The sequence below is a fragment of the Tyto alba genome, unplaced genomic scaffold (genome assembly GCF_018691265.1).
Source record: "Tyto alba isolate M040663 unplaced genomic scaffold, T.alba_DEE_v4.0 Super-Scaffold_38, whole genome shotgun sequence".
Taxonomy (NCBI): Eukaryota; Metazoa; Chordata; class Aves; order Strigiformes; family Tytonidae; genus Tyto; species Tyto alba.
The window spans coordinates 35,375,756-35,392,247 of record NW_024881313.1 but is presented as its reverse complement, the minus strand read 5'-3'; the positions used below and the strand labels follow the sequence as shown (position 1 = coordinate 35,392,247).

General features: G+C 39.4%; 1 protein-coding gene across 1 annotated transcript in view; it reads left to right on the top strand.

Moving 5' to 3' along the window:
- The window catches only part of SCN5A (sodium voltage-gated channel alpha subunit 5), a 214,875-nt gene that overhangs the window by 85,475 nt on the left and 112,908 nt on the right, over positions 1–16,492 (top strand). The window contains exons 9-11 of the mRNA XM_042801945.1: positions 8,567–8,708; positions 10,354–10,551; positions 14,429–14,611. Of these exons, the coding sequence (XP_042657879.1) occupies positions 8,567–8,708; positions 10,354–10,551; positions 14,429–14,611 (523 nt within the window). The remainder of the gene's footprint in view (positions 1–8,566; positions 8,709–10,353; positions 10,552–14,428; positions 14,612–16,492) is intronic.

Sequence of the window (16,492 nt, the reverse complement as noted above, 5' to 3'; positions counted from 1 at the left end):
TATTTATGTTTTTAGGTATGCTCAAGCAACCTCAAGAAGATACGTTAAAAATCATGCTGCAGAAACATGGTAGGAATGTCAGGGAGATGGCATATTTCTTAGTTGCATAAAGACTAATCTCTCTGTGGGGTTTGCCTCAAAAACTTTTTTCAGGGCACCTGAAATTCTATTTTTCTTCATTTAACCAAATAGAAATTCTGTGTTGTTTTTTATTTTGTTTATTCAACTGCATTTTCCCCCTTGATGTACTGCAAGAATTTGCTTTGTGTTTATAAAGAACAAAGAGTCCAGTGGAAACAAGAAGTAATGTTTGGAGAAGAGAGAAAATCAAATGATTGTGATCAAAGATGTTCTTTGGCTCAAAGTGAATGCTAGTGATGCGTGCTTGGTGTTTCACAATGAGCACATTGAGAGCACTACGTTAATGGAAAAATCCTGTGCTCTGTGGTGTGTGTCACAGATTGGTCAGATACTGGAAGCAGTGCTAACAGCAAGGCTCTTTTAACAAAGTAAATGTAGTGTATTTGCAGAATTATTCATGTTTCTAGATGTGTTTTGGAGTTGAATTTGGTTGTTCTTTCAGATGTGGCTGCACTGGGATATATCCAAGTTGTTTCTCTTTGCAATTTCAGCTTCTTTGATTTGATTAAAATAAATGGAGAAAGCTCCGATAGTCTGATTTTCAAATGGATTACAAATTCTATAAATTTGCTTTTCAATTTGATTCCTGGTGTACAGCTCGTCCAATTTTGAACACCTTGTTTTAGCCCTGAGGAAAGTCCAGTAAAGATCTGGTACAATGATCAAATATTTGGAAGACCTTAGCTAGGAGCAGAAGCTGAAAGCTGCTCTTGCCTTTGTGAAATCCACTATTTGCATCAAGTGGACTATGCTTTTTGCAAGGGCTGCAGAACAGCAGGTGACAGCAAGCAGCACTGTACACTGCCTATAATCGGGCATCATGGGCCTTTTGAAGGCATCTACCCTACCGTGTGAAAGTGGCCCTTGAGGGCAAAATTACCACCTATCCACAGATGAGTATTCATGGCGATAGTGAAAAGGGAAGGCCTGTAGCTGGACACAATTCTTTAGGGAGTTCTCAGGGACCTAGAGCAAGGATAAACCCTGGCACTCAGTGCCTGGCCCCAGGCAATGGGACATGGCCAACGCCAGGCAAGGATTGAGGAAGCCTCCAAGGATGCTGCTCTCAGGAGGAGATGTAGTCCTGGTCCCACCTTCAGATCCAGCGAGGTGTTCTGTTAGAGGAGGTCAGCAGCACTTCTACCAGGCATCGCCCTGCTGCGACCATCAGAGCAAATCTCCCAGTGATTGGGCTGTGGGAACCGTTTCATGTCAGGCTGCACCAACCTGCTTCATGCCACCCATGCAATTATGGCTTCCTCCTTCTACATGACTATTATTCATTTGTTTTGATGAGATGACCAGTATTGCAGAGTCCCATGCTTCCCCACAGAATAAAGAATTATCTGTCCATGAGAAAGGAAGATACATTTCAGCTCTAAAGCATTTCCACATTTATCTTGTTGTAATTTCACTGGGAAGTTTTTCTGCTGTGCTTAGACTGCTGGTTTTTCTTCCCCCTCAGCCTAAAAGTTCAGAAAAGCAATAGAAACAATGAGGAAATTTGTCCATTAAGAGAAACAGACAAGATGCTATCAATGTACAAAGCAAACAGACGAAAAAGAGAAACTTATCTTTGTTCCTTTCACCTGCAACTACAATAGGGACCTGACTTTTCAGAAACGCGCGTATGTTTTGAGTCAGTTGTGTCCCCTTCAGATCTCAAAGTCACACTGCTTAATTTTTGTTTCCCTTTCACATATGTCCTGTGTATTCAGCTCATGGGCAGGAATAGTCTACTGGATCATACTGACAAAGAAAGCACATTTACATTGTGTCTGTGCTGATATTACCTAAAAGACTAGTGAACAGGAAGGAAAAGCAGCAGTAAAGCTACTTCAGGATGCAACAAGAAAGCACCTTTGGCAACTGCATCCTAGTAACTGTTGCTATAGAAACTTTAGCTACCTTTATCCTCACTGTGACCTTGATTTTTCTTAACAGAGTACATAAAAATAATGTACAGCATGCAGCAAGATTCTATACAGTTTGGTAAATTCTGCTATCACTGAGCTTATTGCATATAAGGGATGAAGGAACAACCATGTGGTGTAGTGCTCCTCAAAGTTTTTGAGTGAGTCCTAACTCTTTCTAAAGTATCATCAGAAAAAAAACTTTGTTTCCTTTTGTGTTGTGTCATTTCACTAAGGTAATTAATATCAACGCATAAAATTGCATCAGATACCTGTTTTCATAGTCACCATGAGTACCAAAAGCAATATTTTTATGATAGATTCTCCATTACACTATACTGTCAGCGTACTCAGTGTGGCATGTATGGTGATGCAGCACTTTGATCTCTCTGAGCTGTAGTAACATTCCTTTGCCTTTATGCATCCTCCACGCAGTGATTTAAAGTCCCTTGCAAAGGCTTATCACACCTCACAAGGGCAGAGAAGAAACATGCACTGTACTGAGGAGCAGCACTGCTATCAGATGCTTCCACCAAAAGTACTTTTCACAGCCCAGCGCTGCAGCTCTCACCCAGCCCGTGGCAGCCACGGAGCCTGCAACAATGTGTATGCCTGCCAGAAGAGCATGTCAAACAGCGTGTTCTCCCACAGCTCTTGTTCCCCTGACTACAAGCAAGCATACCCCGTAACACAACCCTGGCTATGCTGGAAACTGGGGAACCGCACCAGAGATTAATGCATCCAGTTAATTCTTTTATTCTGCTGCCAGCAATTAGGACTGCTGCAGCTCTGAGTTGCCTGAACTTAAATCTGTATTATTATTATTATTATTAACTTGTTTTCTTAATATAAGGCCCCACATTCAGACCATGTTGTGTTGGATACTGGACAAGTAGGGTGAGAAGAGTGCCCTTGGCTTAGAGGGTTTGCATTTCAGAGGTGCAGTCCATGGATGGGTGGGGTGAAGATGGTGCTCAGGTGTCTTAGTTGCACATATATACACTTGGCAGCAACACGAATGGGTAAGGTCAGGAGAAACAACCAGTTGCAGGTGATCTTTGGACTAGTCAACATTCTCCTGCAGGTGATGGTCTGACAGCATGTGCTTAACTTGCTGCATAAATGGGTCCATCACAGGGAATGGGATACTGGGAGGCTTTGGCATGTGCTTAGTGGGACTGGTGTGTTCATAACACTCACCACATTCAGTCTAATGGGGTAGAGCTGGCTGATGGGTGAGAAAGGCTGGTGGAGAGAGAAAGGGGATACATTTCCCAAATGTGACTTCTTCAAATGTCATTGAAGTGAAGGTGTTTTGGAAAGAAAGTGTGTAGTTTAAACTACCAGAGATAATAATGTAATTACACCCTGGATTATTAAGCAATATTATGAATTTATTACAAATCTTCAGACTGTATGTCATACCTTAAATGAATTTAACTAGATTCTGATATAAGTTGCATAATCTTTTCCATCTACTCTGTGTTGATTCCAGTGACAGGAGAATGAGGATGGTTTGCTCATGGTGAGAAAGCTTCTCACTTGAGTATGAGAAAAAGCAGAAAGTGAGTATGTCACCTGAAAGATGCTGCAGGGGCCGTGGGCATAACTTTAGGTATTATACAGGCTTAGGGGCAACAATAACAGTCCCCACTCCTATGGATCAGTTGTGTATTTGGATGATCATGTCTCTGGTTAACAGCAGAAGCAGGGATTAAATCAAAATCCACTCAATTCTTAAGGATGGGTAATATTACCTCTTAGTCAAATCTGTAATAAGCTCATCAGCCACATGAGAAAAGCAGACTTACTAGGGGCTACAGTCTTCATTAAGCAGTAATCTACCATTATGTTTATGATGATAAATTATTGCCCTACATTTTTTTTTTTTAATGGGTTAGACAGAACATCCGGTGTCTGGCCACTGGACTGAGTGAGAAGAAATGAGAGTTTGCTTACCTTGCTGCAACATAAAGTCTAAAAAATCCACATTGCAGCAGAGAGTGTTCTTCCTCCCACTGCTCGCGTGCATGCATGGAGGGATCTATTGTCTCATGCTGAAACCAGTGGTTTCCCATCTGCCTGAGCAAGTAGCCAGTGGGGGAGGCTCAATTTTTTCCTGGATACAAGTCAATGACATGCACAGGTCAGTGAGTGGATGCTCTGAGCCTGTGAGCAAGCCTGCTCATAGGTGCCTCATTCCCTTTTCTCCTCCAGTTTTAGCTCCTGTTTGATGTTGCTCTTTATTCTGAGCTTTTCTTCTTCTTCTTTTCTTGTTTTTCCTTTGCATCATTTGGTTGAATTTACTTGCACTTCATTCCTTTCAGACCATTGGCACCCTTTGCTTTAAAAAAATGCCCTTCAAATTTTCTCTGATCCCTTAGATGCCTGGACTGACAGCTGCTGGGCTCTTCTGATCAGACCTATCCAATGTGAATTGTGCCACTGCCAGGCATATGTCGGCTCTTAGATGGTAATTAATGGGGAATTGTAAGTCAGACCCTCTAACCATGATTAATCTTTGATATAGCAAAACAAGAAAGAGCAGGGGAAGGAGAGTGACCTGTGACTTTCATACAGACTGAGCACCTGCTGATGGCGATGCTTGTCTTTGGCTGGAGTGGTGCTGCCTTTTGGTTCCTTTCTCCTACATGCCTAGTCACCCTTATAACATCCATTTTTAAAAATATTGCCCTGTTTCAGAATGGGTATTTTCATCTTGTCAGGTAGGAGCAAATGTTAGTCCAAGGCTCTTTGTTCCCCCGCTACCAGTGCACAGTGTGCACTCCTTGTTTGGCTGCTGGTCTCCTCCCTCAAAGCCAAGGGAAGTGAGAAAACATGGAAAGTGAAGAGAAAAATACTCACGTTTGTGACCTAAAGGAGAGCTAAGCCTCTCTTTTGTGGCCTGAGGATCTTAGCACAAAGAGACAGGTTGAGGAAGACTCTACCATACGTATCAGTAAGACTTGGGGGCCATGCGCACTGTCTGTCATTCCAGCTCTTACTGCCAGGCTTTGAAACCCCACTGTGCTCACCAGGGTGGTTTCCATTCCTCTGTGATTAGCCACGTGTCAGAGACATCACCTGTAAGCATTTCAGCTTGGTTTCTGCATTCTTGGGCTTAAACTGTGACTTAATCAGGAACACTAAGAGGCCCTTCAATATGGTTTTGTTTTTTTAATTTTTGTTTTGTCTGTGATATGCGTTTTACCTCCCATTATTTCTTCTTTCATAAACAATTGGTGTAGCAAGCCATAGTGTGCCTTTGTAACATAAACTGAATGGAAGTGCAACCTTTATCATATGTATGTCGTAGCTGACATTATTATCTGTTTGATGCTAATTCCTGGTAACACATGGACAACACTCCCTGTATTTTGAGAGTTTGAATGTTACAATCCAGAACATGGTTGTTCTACAAATATTCTTTCATTGCCCAACCCTATTTGCCACTACAGTCTGTATCAGCAGCTCTTGAGACAGAGCATTTTGTAATTATGTCCCTCAGCTACATCTGTCTGGCATTACCAATCTGTGTTATTTAAAACAAAGCTGTTTCTTATGTTCTTTAGTTTCCTGTACCAACGCCAGCTTACAATGGTGATTACAGCCTGATGGATAGGTAGGTAGGCCGATGCTTTTAACTTTTCTGAATCAATGACATTAATTTTATTGTGATCAATTGAACAGCATCCTGTGAGGCTCCTGTGGAGGATGTTATATTTATGTAGCTTGTTGTTGTTGCCCATCCTTGTGCATCAGAGGAGAGTGAAATCCTGTGAAATGTTTCCCAAAGTAAAAGAAGCTAAAGAGTTTGCTAAAAAATCTGAAGGGGAAAACTTAACATTACACATCGAAGATGCTTCAGCAAAATCTTAAGGCTCCTTAAAAAAATCCTCAGATAAAATGGTGTCAGTTGCAGAATAATATTCTCATGTGAGAGTCTTACACATAAATTTTTGTAGAGTGTTTTTCTGCACGTAAATTTTTGTTGAGTGTTTTTCTGGGAAGCTGCATTTTGTTTTCCTTTCAATGTTTTTAATGCATTCCCATACTGCATGGGTTATCGCTTCTGTTGGCTACAAAAGAGAGTGAGCAAGAATAGGAGTTGAAAAGTAGGATATTTTGTCTCAAATGTCTAGTGTCTGTAAGAAGGATGTGAACTAACATTAATAGCATTTTTGAGCTGGAGTTCATGCTCTTTGTGCTGATGACACCTCGCTTGAATGGTCTTACACCTGAACATAATGTTAGAGAACCGTGTACAATCACTGTGGAGTCAGACAGATCTTTTCACACCAGCAATCTACTGCTGAGTGGAAAATGCTTTATAGACACATAAAGACAGAATGAAACATGAAAAAATACTAACTGTATTATAAACAGAAAACATTCGTCTGAGGTACCATTGCTCGCTTTCACAGTCAGAAGATTTGCATCTCCATGCTCTTGGGCTTTCCAAGCAGTTGTGGTAGAGTGCTATGAGCAGCTGCTCTAATGTTCTTCTGCATCAAAATGGTGTTTCTCCAGGAAGCAACATTGACAGTGAACCTGAGTGACTTTGTAACCTCTAATCTTATGGTGTCAAGAGGTTCCTGTGAAAATACATCTAAGTGCAATGCTCCTAATATCTTCTTTCTTTAAGACTTTCTTGTTCAAAATGCTGAAGAGATTAAGAGGAAAATCTCTCTCATATTTAAATTAATGGCAAAATTTCCTTTTTGCCTAAGATTTTAGGAAACTTATTCTAGGTGAAACCTGGTTTCCAACCAACTCCTCTACCTAGGCTTAAATTCACCCTTAAAGTAATCACCATCAAGTTTCTCACAGCAGTATTCAGATTTTTTTAACATTAACATAAAAGCAATGAGACCAGCTCACTTGGGATTGGTCTTTTGTGGAAGACTAAGGAAAGGCTGTCCACCTCTAGACATTATCACTTAGTTTCCAGGCAAGAACAGTGTGTGATTACAGTCATATTCTCATGGCAAAATGAATGAGCCTTACAAAAGTTTTCATGTCCTGTCTGGACACGATGCCTTAGTGCAAGCAAGCAGAAAGGGTTTCCTTCTTGGGAACCCAGAAGATCCATTTCTCGGAGATCTTGAACTGTGTCAGCAGAACTTCATGGGCACTGAAGGCTGTCAGCACTAGCAAATCAGAAACAGAAATCTCATGTTTCTATGGCAGAGAGAGATAGCAGATGCCTTTGGGAGAGAGGAGATTTAGTGAAACGGCTGCCTTAAAAAAGGACATGGATATATAAAAGAGATTCAGTGATTCAGTGTGCATCTGCATATTTTAGGGGGAAAAAGCTGAGATTTCTGCATTTTAGTGTCTTCTAACCCAATAACATTACTGTAATTTTTATTCAAATGTGGCTCTTACCAGGAAACAATAAGTAGTCAAAGTAGGAAAGATCTAGAAGGAGGTATTTCTAGTCTGGCAGGGAAAAAATATTAGAAGTTCTCTCTTCTTCTTTCTGTGTGAGATATAGTCACTATTGTTTAGATTCTCAACTGATATAAACTAATTTGGACCTACCTAAGGTGACAGAATCACTTATATTCTCTCTCACTTGTGCATTACATTTAATTCATTAAGCATCAACTGTTACTTTTAATTTTTATTGCTTTTTCTGAAGACTGCTGCAAACAAGGATATGCACACATTTTGCAATGCTTCAGCACTCCTTTTTTCAGTGTTCAAAGCAGACTTACTTAAAAATTTGTGCTTGACTAATGATATTAAATTAAGCTTCTTAAAGCGTTGTTGAATGTCTAATGTTGGTGGCTGACACCATAGATTTGTATAATTTCAAAACCTATAGCAATGTATTCTCATCTCAACATGCAATACAGGGTTGCTATCCTGTGCTGTAGAGATTTGATTTAGATCAGTATAAAATTGATATTTGAAAAAAAGGAATAATTGATTTTCACACTGAGACACACTGTTTTCTCAGGAGTCAATTTCTTTTTCGGGTGGCATTTTAAAAATTACTTTGCATTATTTATATTATTGCCTTGCGTTTCCATTTGTGGCGGTATACTGTTTTGGTAAAAAAAAAAAAAAAAAAAAACAAACAGTGATTGAAACACTATGGGTTTTTGCAGGGAGAAAAAAAGTTAAAAGCTGCACACGTTGGACACACTCTACATGACTGGTGATGTGTCAAAAATGACTGGGTATTACAATAATCATCCTATCTCAAGGCAGTTCAGAAAACCTTGATTCTTCCATCTGACAGGCAGAATATCAATCTCACCATCTGCCAGGACAGAGGGTATTGCTCTGTTACCAAAACACGACCTGGAATTTGGTCTCTCTCAATGTCTCTGATCTTTGACAGAGTGTTTTCAATTTGTCAGGTGGGAACCATCTAACTGTTGAATCACATTGAAGATCTGTGCTCTTAACAAACAGCATTCAATATGTTCCCCTGAAAATCAGTTTCTCCATGCTGAAGTCATCTATGATGTATTTCATGTATTGTCATTCATGTTTTGCAGCACATGCCCTGAGGGTTATATATGTCTGAAGGCTGGGGAAAATCCTGACCATGGTTACACAAGCTTTGATACTTTTGGCTGGGCCTTTCTCTCTTTGTTCCGTCTTATGACTCAAGATTATTGGGAACGTCTTTATCAACAGGTATAAGATTGGTTTATTACTGTTAAAAACTACAAAATAAACACATCATCTTGTTACAGTTATATATTGAATAATTAAAGACAAGAAAAAATTACTGGTTACTAGGTAAACTATGCTCTGTGTGTTCTGGAGAAGGACCATCAACCATTACAATTAATTTATTTTCTTATGATTGATGATACAAAAAGACATTAAGCTGAGTGTTTGGGGAGAGTGAGGAAAATTGGTACTGAGAGAAAGACACTTTGAATGGGTAATTTACCTAAATCTAAACAAAGTTCACCACTTAAGAATGATCACCACATCACCACTTAATGATTTTTTGGTGACTGGTGAAACATAAACTAATCTTCTGAGTCAGGCTTAAAAAAGTTATAGAGAAGCATTTATGTATTTGGCATATCTGGCTTTGCAAGGCATGATAACTAACACAAATTCAGCAAAGGGCAGGTCTACCTGGCATGTTTCAGTTCTCCCTGCTGCAAGCTTTTCATCATGGACACCTGATAACCAGAAGCACAAATGGAGTCAGTCAACTTGCAGTCATGCCTGCAAGGTGGTCTGCTAGTAAATGCTGATTTTAACATGCATTTCCTGAAATGTATGTGAACTCTAATGAAGTACCTATGATAATCTGGTACTGAATTACATACTTTGTCCATGAAGCCACTGAAGATTTACTTCTGCATCAAAAAATTGCCAAGACCAGAACATGCTTGTAAGGATATCAAGGGAGTTAGTGCTGACAGATACTACTCTGAAGGTAATGAGCTAGACATCTTTGAAGTATTGGGGATTTCAGCTTCACATGCGGACAGTCATACAAGTTCATTTCACAAAAATGCATAACAATGAAATTGAAGATTCTTTAAATAACTATATTCACTTACTTGGCAGAAAGCTTCATGTACAACTCTGGAAGACTGAACTGTCATGGCAAATAAGGGTGAACATCACTCCCTTTTATTATTTGACCTTATAATATAACACAGTGGTTTCTATCACTAGCATCAAGTCATTGACCATGGAACATATCTGTAATATAAGCTCAGCCTGTTACCCTAAACTCCAGGTATGCCTATTAATGTTGTGAAGAACCAGGCAATACAGTCAGTGGCACCCAAGGTTTGCTTCTTCTTATCCTGAGGCAGATGTCTAAATAATGTTCAGACGAGTTGCACCATAAAAGTATGTTTTTCCGACTATAAAGGACCTAGACTGTAGATATCTGAAGGGATACAACATGAACCCTACTTGGAAAGCTTCTATGCACTCTATAAAAATATATTGAGCTATGTGGAGGAAGCTTTCACTGCAACTGATTGTAGGATTATCTATTCTAAAAGAAAACCAGTGGAGATATTTGGTAAAGGAGGAAAACATTCTTCTTTTAGAAAAGAACTTTACTGCAAGGCACGTTGTTTCTGACTAAGGTGTAAAAGTTTATTTGTGAGAAGATTATTTCCTTGCATGTGGTTGTTGCTTGTCTTCAAAGGGATTCTGTTTGAACTATTAACAAAGGCTGAATGCAATTATACTGTAAATACAAGGTTTTTGTTTTTTTTTTTTTTTAATATTTATCTATTTCTTTTCCTTTTAAAAACATTGTAAACAAGTGTTAGAGATTTTACTTTTGTGCTTACAGACTCTCAGATCTGCTGGGAAGATCTACATGCTTTTTTTTATGCTGGTCATCTTTCTGGGCTCATTTTATCTCATAAACCTGATTCTGGCTGTTGTGGCCATGGCATATGAAGAGCAAAACCAAGCCACTATTGCTGAAACGGAAGAGAAGGAAAGAAAGTTTCGGGAAGCCATGGAGATGCTGAAGAAAGAGCAGGAGGTCAGTAGACTATATGGCGTGATTAGCCTCGGGTAACTTGAACAGATGGTACCTTGAGATTCCCAGTCTCTTTATTTTACATTTATGTGATAACCAAAGTAAGAGTTTGCTTGAAAGCATCTTATATGTTTATTGTCCTGGACAGAGTTATTACAATCCTTTCTAAAAGAAAAATGATGGCTCTTCCTGCTAGAAATGGGGTGATTTAGGGTTTACATATCCAGAATTATACTGGTTTAACTGTACCACATATGCCAGCAGAGGAATATATATTGGTTGGTATAAAAAATATTTTAATGATAGTATAAATACTTCTGAATTTGAGCGCAAAACAGCTATTTTGGTAGCTCAGCCATAGCCCCAGCTGGACCTTCTTCCACCACCACTTTAGCTCATGTTCATTTCCACACTGTTTCATTCAAAATGCCGTGAATATCCAGCTGTCCGACAACGAAGATAAAGATGTAGGGTAACTGTTTAAAGCACATATGACTTAATTCCTGAACAAGTTAACAGGCAGATCTTGAGGCTAAGGTTTGCAAATTATGCAAAGTATATGGATTTAATGTTATGTCATAAGTTTAAATGAAATAGGGAGGCCAAATGGTGAATGTAACCATATAGCCTTAATAACACTAGTTAATTTGCATGTGGTTTGTGTGGAGTAGAAGGCCTTTATTAAACAGCTGAAGAGAACATTTTAGGTGCTGTGAACAAGAAAACAATAAGAAAATTAGTCTGAAATAACACGTAACACTATAGTTCAAAGAAATAAATCCTTGATACACAGTATAAACTAATATACATAATTTTCTTTTGGGAACATGTGTCTTCAAGGCCTAATCCAAAGCCCATTTAAATACTTGGAAAGAAAACAGAAAATACAATTCACCCTTGACAAAGTGCTAGTAGAGGCTTATATATCATTTAAGTCCTTTTAAAGATCCTCTTTGATGGTTTAAGTAATAGGTAAATGCAATTTAGTCCACGTACAGGCACTTTGAACAGAGTAACTTTCTGCCATAACCTAAGGGAACCAACTGAGCTTCAACTCATACCTATTTTATACAAATTTTCATGTATTTTGACTCCAGCTGAGATCTTCCTAATAACAGTCAACTTTGGTAGCCCCGGTTATAATTAAAGATATTTAAGAATTTCCTTTTGAAGGCTTTGATTTCAGTTAAGCCTGTATGTACACAAAAAAGGAACATTAAGCCCTGAAAGTCAGAATGTGTCAAAATTAAGGCTGCCTGTGAAAACTTAAATTGTTCCCATTTGTCTATATGTTTTGTAACACAGTCTTTTTTTCAGCCAACCATGTCTCATTTTTCCTGTGTCCTATTCTGTACAAAGGGTGGACTGTGCATGACTCAAGAGCACCTCTTTGCTTTCTCATCATTTGTTCTGTAGCCTTAGGCCAGCTCAAGCAGATTTCCTGACTCAAACATTGAAAGCCTGCTTCAACATCCTCAGAGGTTTTTCAGTGCCTCTTGTCACTTCTCAGACTCTATGTGCTTCAAAAATACTCATTTTTATTTGTAATACTACTGGAGAAATATTCTAATCTTATGGAAAGGAAAATTAGGAGTAAAGTATGGGGTCCATCATGTTCACTAGTGAAGCCCAGTATTTCTGCAAATTGACCCCCAACATTTCAAATTAGACATTTGGAAGAAGAGGCTCAGGAAAAGGAATTAGGTGGCTGCATTATGTGGCTTTAAGATGTCCTCAGGTGTCTCGCCCCAGTCATAGCTACTCAGTTTTAATCTTCCTCTCTAAGCCTTTATCAAGGCCTTGGTTTTGACTTCCTCACTATACGGCTAAGTTCTTGTTTCAAGTCCTATCTCCTGCATATTCCCCATGTCAGGTCTCATGTGAGCTAAGCTTTTCTCCCATCCTTCAGCCATCCTTCCCAGACATGTCTTGTCCCACACAACTTTCCTGTCCCTGGGAGTTATTTGCAGTGGGTTATAGCTTGCAGTGCCTGTGGGACAGGACATCATCTAGCCACAGGAACACAACCAGAAAGGGCAGATAGGCAGGATGTGGGGACATCCTCTATGCCCTGAGAAATAATTTAGTCCAAATCCTTTTTCAATAACTGAAAGAGGTATGCAGGGCAGAAGCATTTCAACACAAGCAATAGGTAAGAAAACGCTAAGAAACTGAAAATGATCTTACTTTACAATAAGAGTACAGCATGCTTAGTAACACAACCTACAATATTTCCTAGATCAATAAAGTATGATGGCAATCAGAAAGGAAAACTGAAACTCTTTAGACCAGCTTTTACACTGTGCAGCATAAAGAGAGCACGAATATAATTGATAGGCCTGCTTGGGGACCATCAGTCAATTTACACAATTGGTCTAACACATTCCTAAACCTGAACTTAACACCAAAAGACTTGCTGAATCTTTATGAAGAGTAAGCACTTCAACATAGCAATTAAATCAATTGACTTGAAAAAAAAAAAAAAAGAACAGCCTAGACCAGTGTCTGAGCCCTCCTCCTCTGCTTGAAGCAGCTTGCTCATGAAAGATATTTCCCACAGGAATTAAGTTTTGTTGTGCTCTCAGCTTGATAGAGCTACCGCTACTCCTTGAAATACATGATTGATTCTTTACACGACTGTTAAGTGCTTTCACTTTCCTTGGACTGATGCCTGTGGGAGGAAGGGAGTATTTTGCTGTGGAGAGCTGATTGCCTGTTTGATTCTAGTGGCTTACAGACAATAGCACTGAGGATTCATCCGTTTCTCCTGTTCTTGGGAACCTTCAGAGGATTTTTTGTTTCGTTTTGTTTAATTCACTCACTTTATGTATTTCTGCTGGGGGCTCTGCAAATGGGCTAGTCTCCAGGCCACTGATATGGCTACTGCTGAGACGCTGGCACCTCCAAACCTGACCTTGTGCTTTGTGCTCAGAACCCCCTTGCTCCTCCCACCCGCACCAGGGATGGGGCTCCAGTGTGCTGGAGTGGGCTGTGGCTTCCTCCCTGCACCTATTGATTCTTCCTCCTGGCTGCTCATTTGCTTCCAAGGCTGTGGCTTTGTGCATTCAGGCTTTCGCATTCAGCTTCTGCTGGGGTTCTGGCAGTTGGTCTGTTATCAGTCAGCTCCTGCAGCGATCCCACCAGATAGCCAGCACAGCACTGAAGCACACAGCAAAGCAAAGTCCGCCTTATCTCCAATTAAACCCACGGTTTTCTCTTTGCATCTCTGACCATAGTTGCCTGTGCTGCTGCTTGGAAGAAGTGTTTACAAAAATGTGCCGGCTGAATTGCCTGCTGTTCCTAACATCCTTCTGTGATCGGAGAGGAAAAATCCCAGCAAACAGCTTGGCTGTTCTCCTGTCCAGCCCACCTGGTTCAAGGGGCTGAAGTCCAGGGTGGGGCTTAATCTGAGGTTCCCCAGTTTGAGACTTTTTTTGACTGGCACCAGAAGTGTCACTGCAGAGATGCGTGCACAGTGTACACTTGCAGCTGTGTGCACACAGGCTGTTCTTCTCGTGAAATGTCGAAGGATCTTGTGTGAGCTCTACATAAATCACATTATTTTATGCAGCCATTCCCAGTGCTCCCGCACAGGATCTGGATGGCAGCCCTGTATGTGTAAATTTGTACTAGGACTCTGTCTTGTTTGTTGTTTATTTTCCTGAGGCAAAATATAGCAGTTAGAGGGAGATTAAGACAGGTTCCAGCTATATGAGATAGTTTTATGCTTAATGACCATCCGAAAATTTTAATTTATCTCCTATACAACATTACAACTTACAAATAAAAAAATTATTGCTGAGCAGAGTAATTATTAGTTCTCCCTGAGATCCTTAACTCAAATAATACATTTTATACCTTCTACCATCTTCTGGTTTAGGCACTAGCTGCTAAAGGAATTGATTCAATGTCACTTAGTTCATTGGAAATGTCACCTTTAGCATCCAAAAATGCCAAGGAAAGAAGAAATAAGAGAAAGAAAAAGAAATCTTTGGGGACAGAAGAGTATGGGGAAGACCAAAGAAATCCCAAGTGTGACTATGATGATGCTCAGAGGAGAACGGTAAGCCATCGTCTGAAACATCACTTGTTCCACACTGCACTTTGCTGGATAAGCCAGGCTCTGAATAGGCAATTAAAGCTGAAACTTTCAGCTGTAAAGAACAATCAGATATTTAATATCATGACTGACCTGCAAACAGTCTGTGTTAGAACAGTGGAAGGAAACATATTACCACTTTATCTTCAAAATGAATTTAAAATGCCCATTAAACATTCTTACAAATCTCTTTTTTTTTTTTGCTTTATTTTTTGCTTCAAGATTACCCCACCGTCTGGTTTATTTTCTTGCTTTAATTTAATTCATCTGATTATATCTATCCTATCCCTACTATAGATAAAAAATTCTTAAAAGAAACTTGCAAATCTTAAAAAGAAAAGAGAGGAGGAGAAAGGGAGGAAATGTCTCCCAGGGCTTTTTAAATGCTATACAAAGACATTATTAACATTTTTATATTCCTTTGCTAGTTGCCTTCAAGTCAAAACTTTGTGGCAGTTGTTTCTACTTTCTACTGCAGGGAGTGAGACTGTTATTAAAAAGGGCTTTATGTAAATGTTACTGACATGCATGACTATGAATCTGCACATGCTGTATGTATCAAATGATCATAAATCGCTTCAGATAATTTGTCTTTGCTTAACTGAGGGCAAAGTTTAAATCAGTTTATTTTGTTTTTTTTTCAATAGCCATATAATGGGCTAAGTCTTTTTATATTTTGTTGTCAGTGAATTTAGAGGTATTTGGCAGCCATAAAAAACTCATAGAAAAAATGTAAGTGATGTAAGTAAATGTGACCAATTAATGACTCCTCAGCTCACAAAATTTTCACAGAGCTGGATTTCTGTGAATGACATGCATTTTTAAATGTAATAGTTTTTGCTGTTGTCTCACTGGTCAAGTGGGTCGTGTTATGAATTACATCTTTGTTAAAACTAGAATTCCTGTTTAGCTTCATTCTGGATGGGTTTCAGGAGCCACGTACCAGAATGACAGTGGATTGGAGCTGGACACTGCCAGTTGGTTTCTTAGATTAATTTCTTGTTTTCAGTTTTTGTCCCTGGATGTCATATGCATGAGAAACATGGGAGACACATTTCAAAGCTTATAGTAAATCTTCTGTGCAAGGCTGTGTCTGGTATGGTTGGAGAGAATAAGGCTGAGTCATCATTCAGATGCAATCAGAGCAGCTGAAAACGTATTGCCATCAGAAATCAGTCTCAAAGACTGTCATGGAAACCCAGGAATGGATTTTTGATCAGTTAAAATTTAGTAGCAATCCAAATGGGTTCTTTTTAGTTAGAAGGGGCCTGGGTTTTTTAACTTTCCTTGTTCTAGTGTCACAAAATAGTATTGTTACATAACTCAGTGGTGTAAGTTGCAGCGTGAAATGCAATTAAGCTTCATTTGGTTTGTGGATGCTGTGGAGATCTGACCTCTCTTCACATATACTTGGCACACTAGAAACTTCTGAAGAAGCTGAAAATTCTGTGCAGGTTATAAAATCAAAGTATGTTCTGCCTAAATGCTCTCACTCCAATAATTTCCTCTTCAGCTATGAGGGAAAGAAATAGACTTGAATTCCTTATGCATTTTCTGAACATCCTTTTTAGTCTGCGAGGGCTCAGATGTGTTTAGTCCTTGGCTACATCTTGCTGATGCTCTGTCAGAGTTGCACTCTCACTAGCTGACATCAGAGTGTATTGTCAAGGCTGATATCTGAGTGTGAGGGACGCTGCTGTGTATTGAGGTTATGTACCCCTTAAAGCAGCCATGTGCATTGGGATAATAATTTTACAAACTAATAAACCATATCCCTCTTCTTACTCTTGTTTTTTTTTTTTTTTTCTTTATCACCTTCTTCCGCCGTATTTTGCTGCTGCTTCT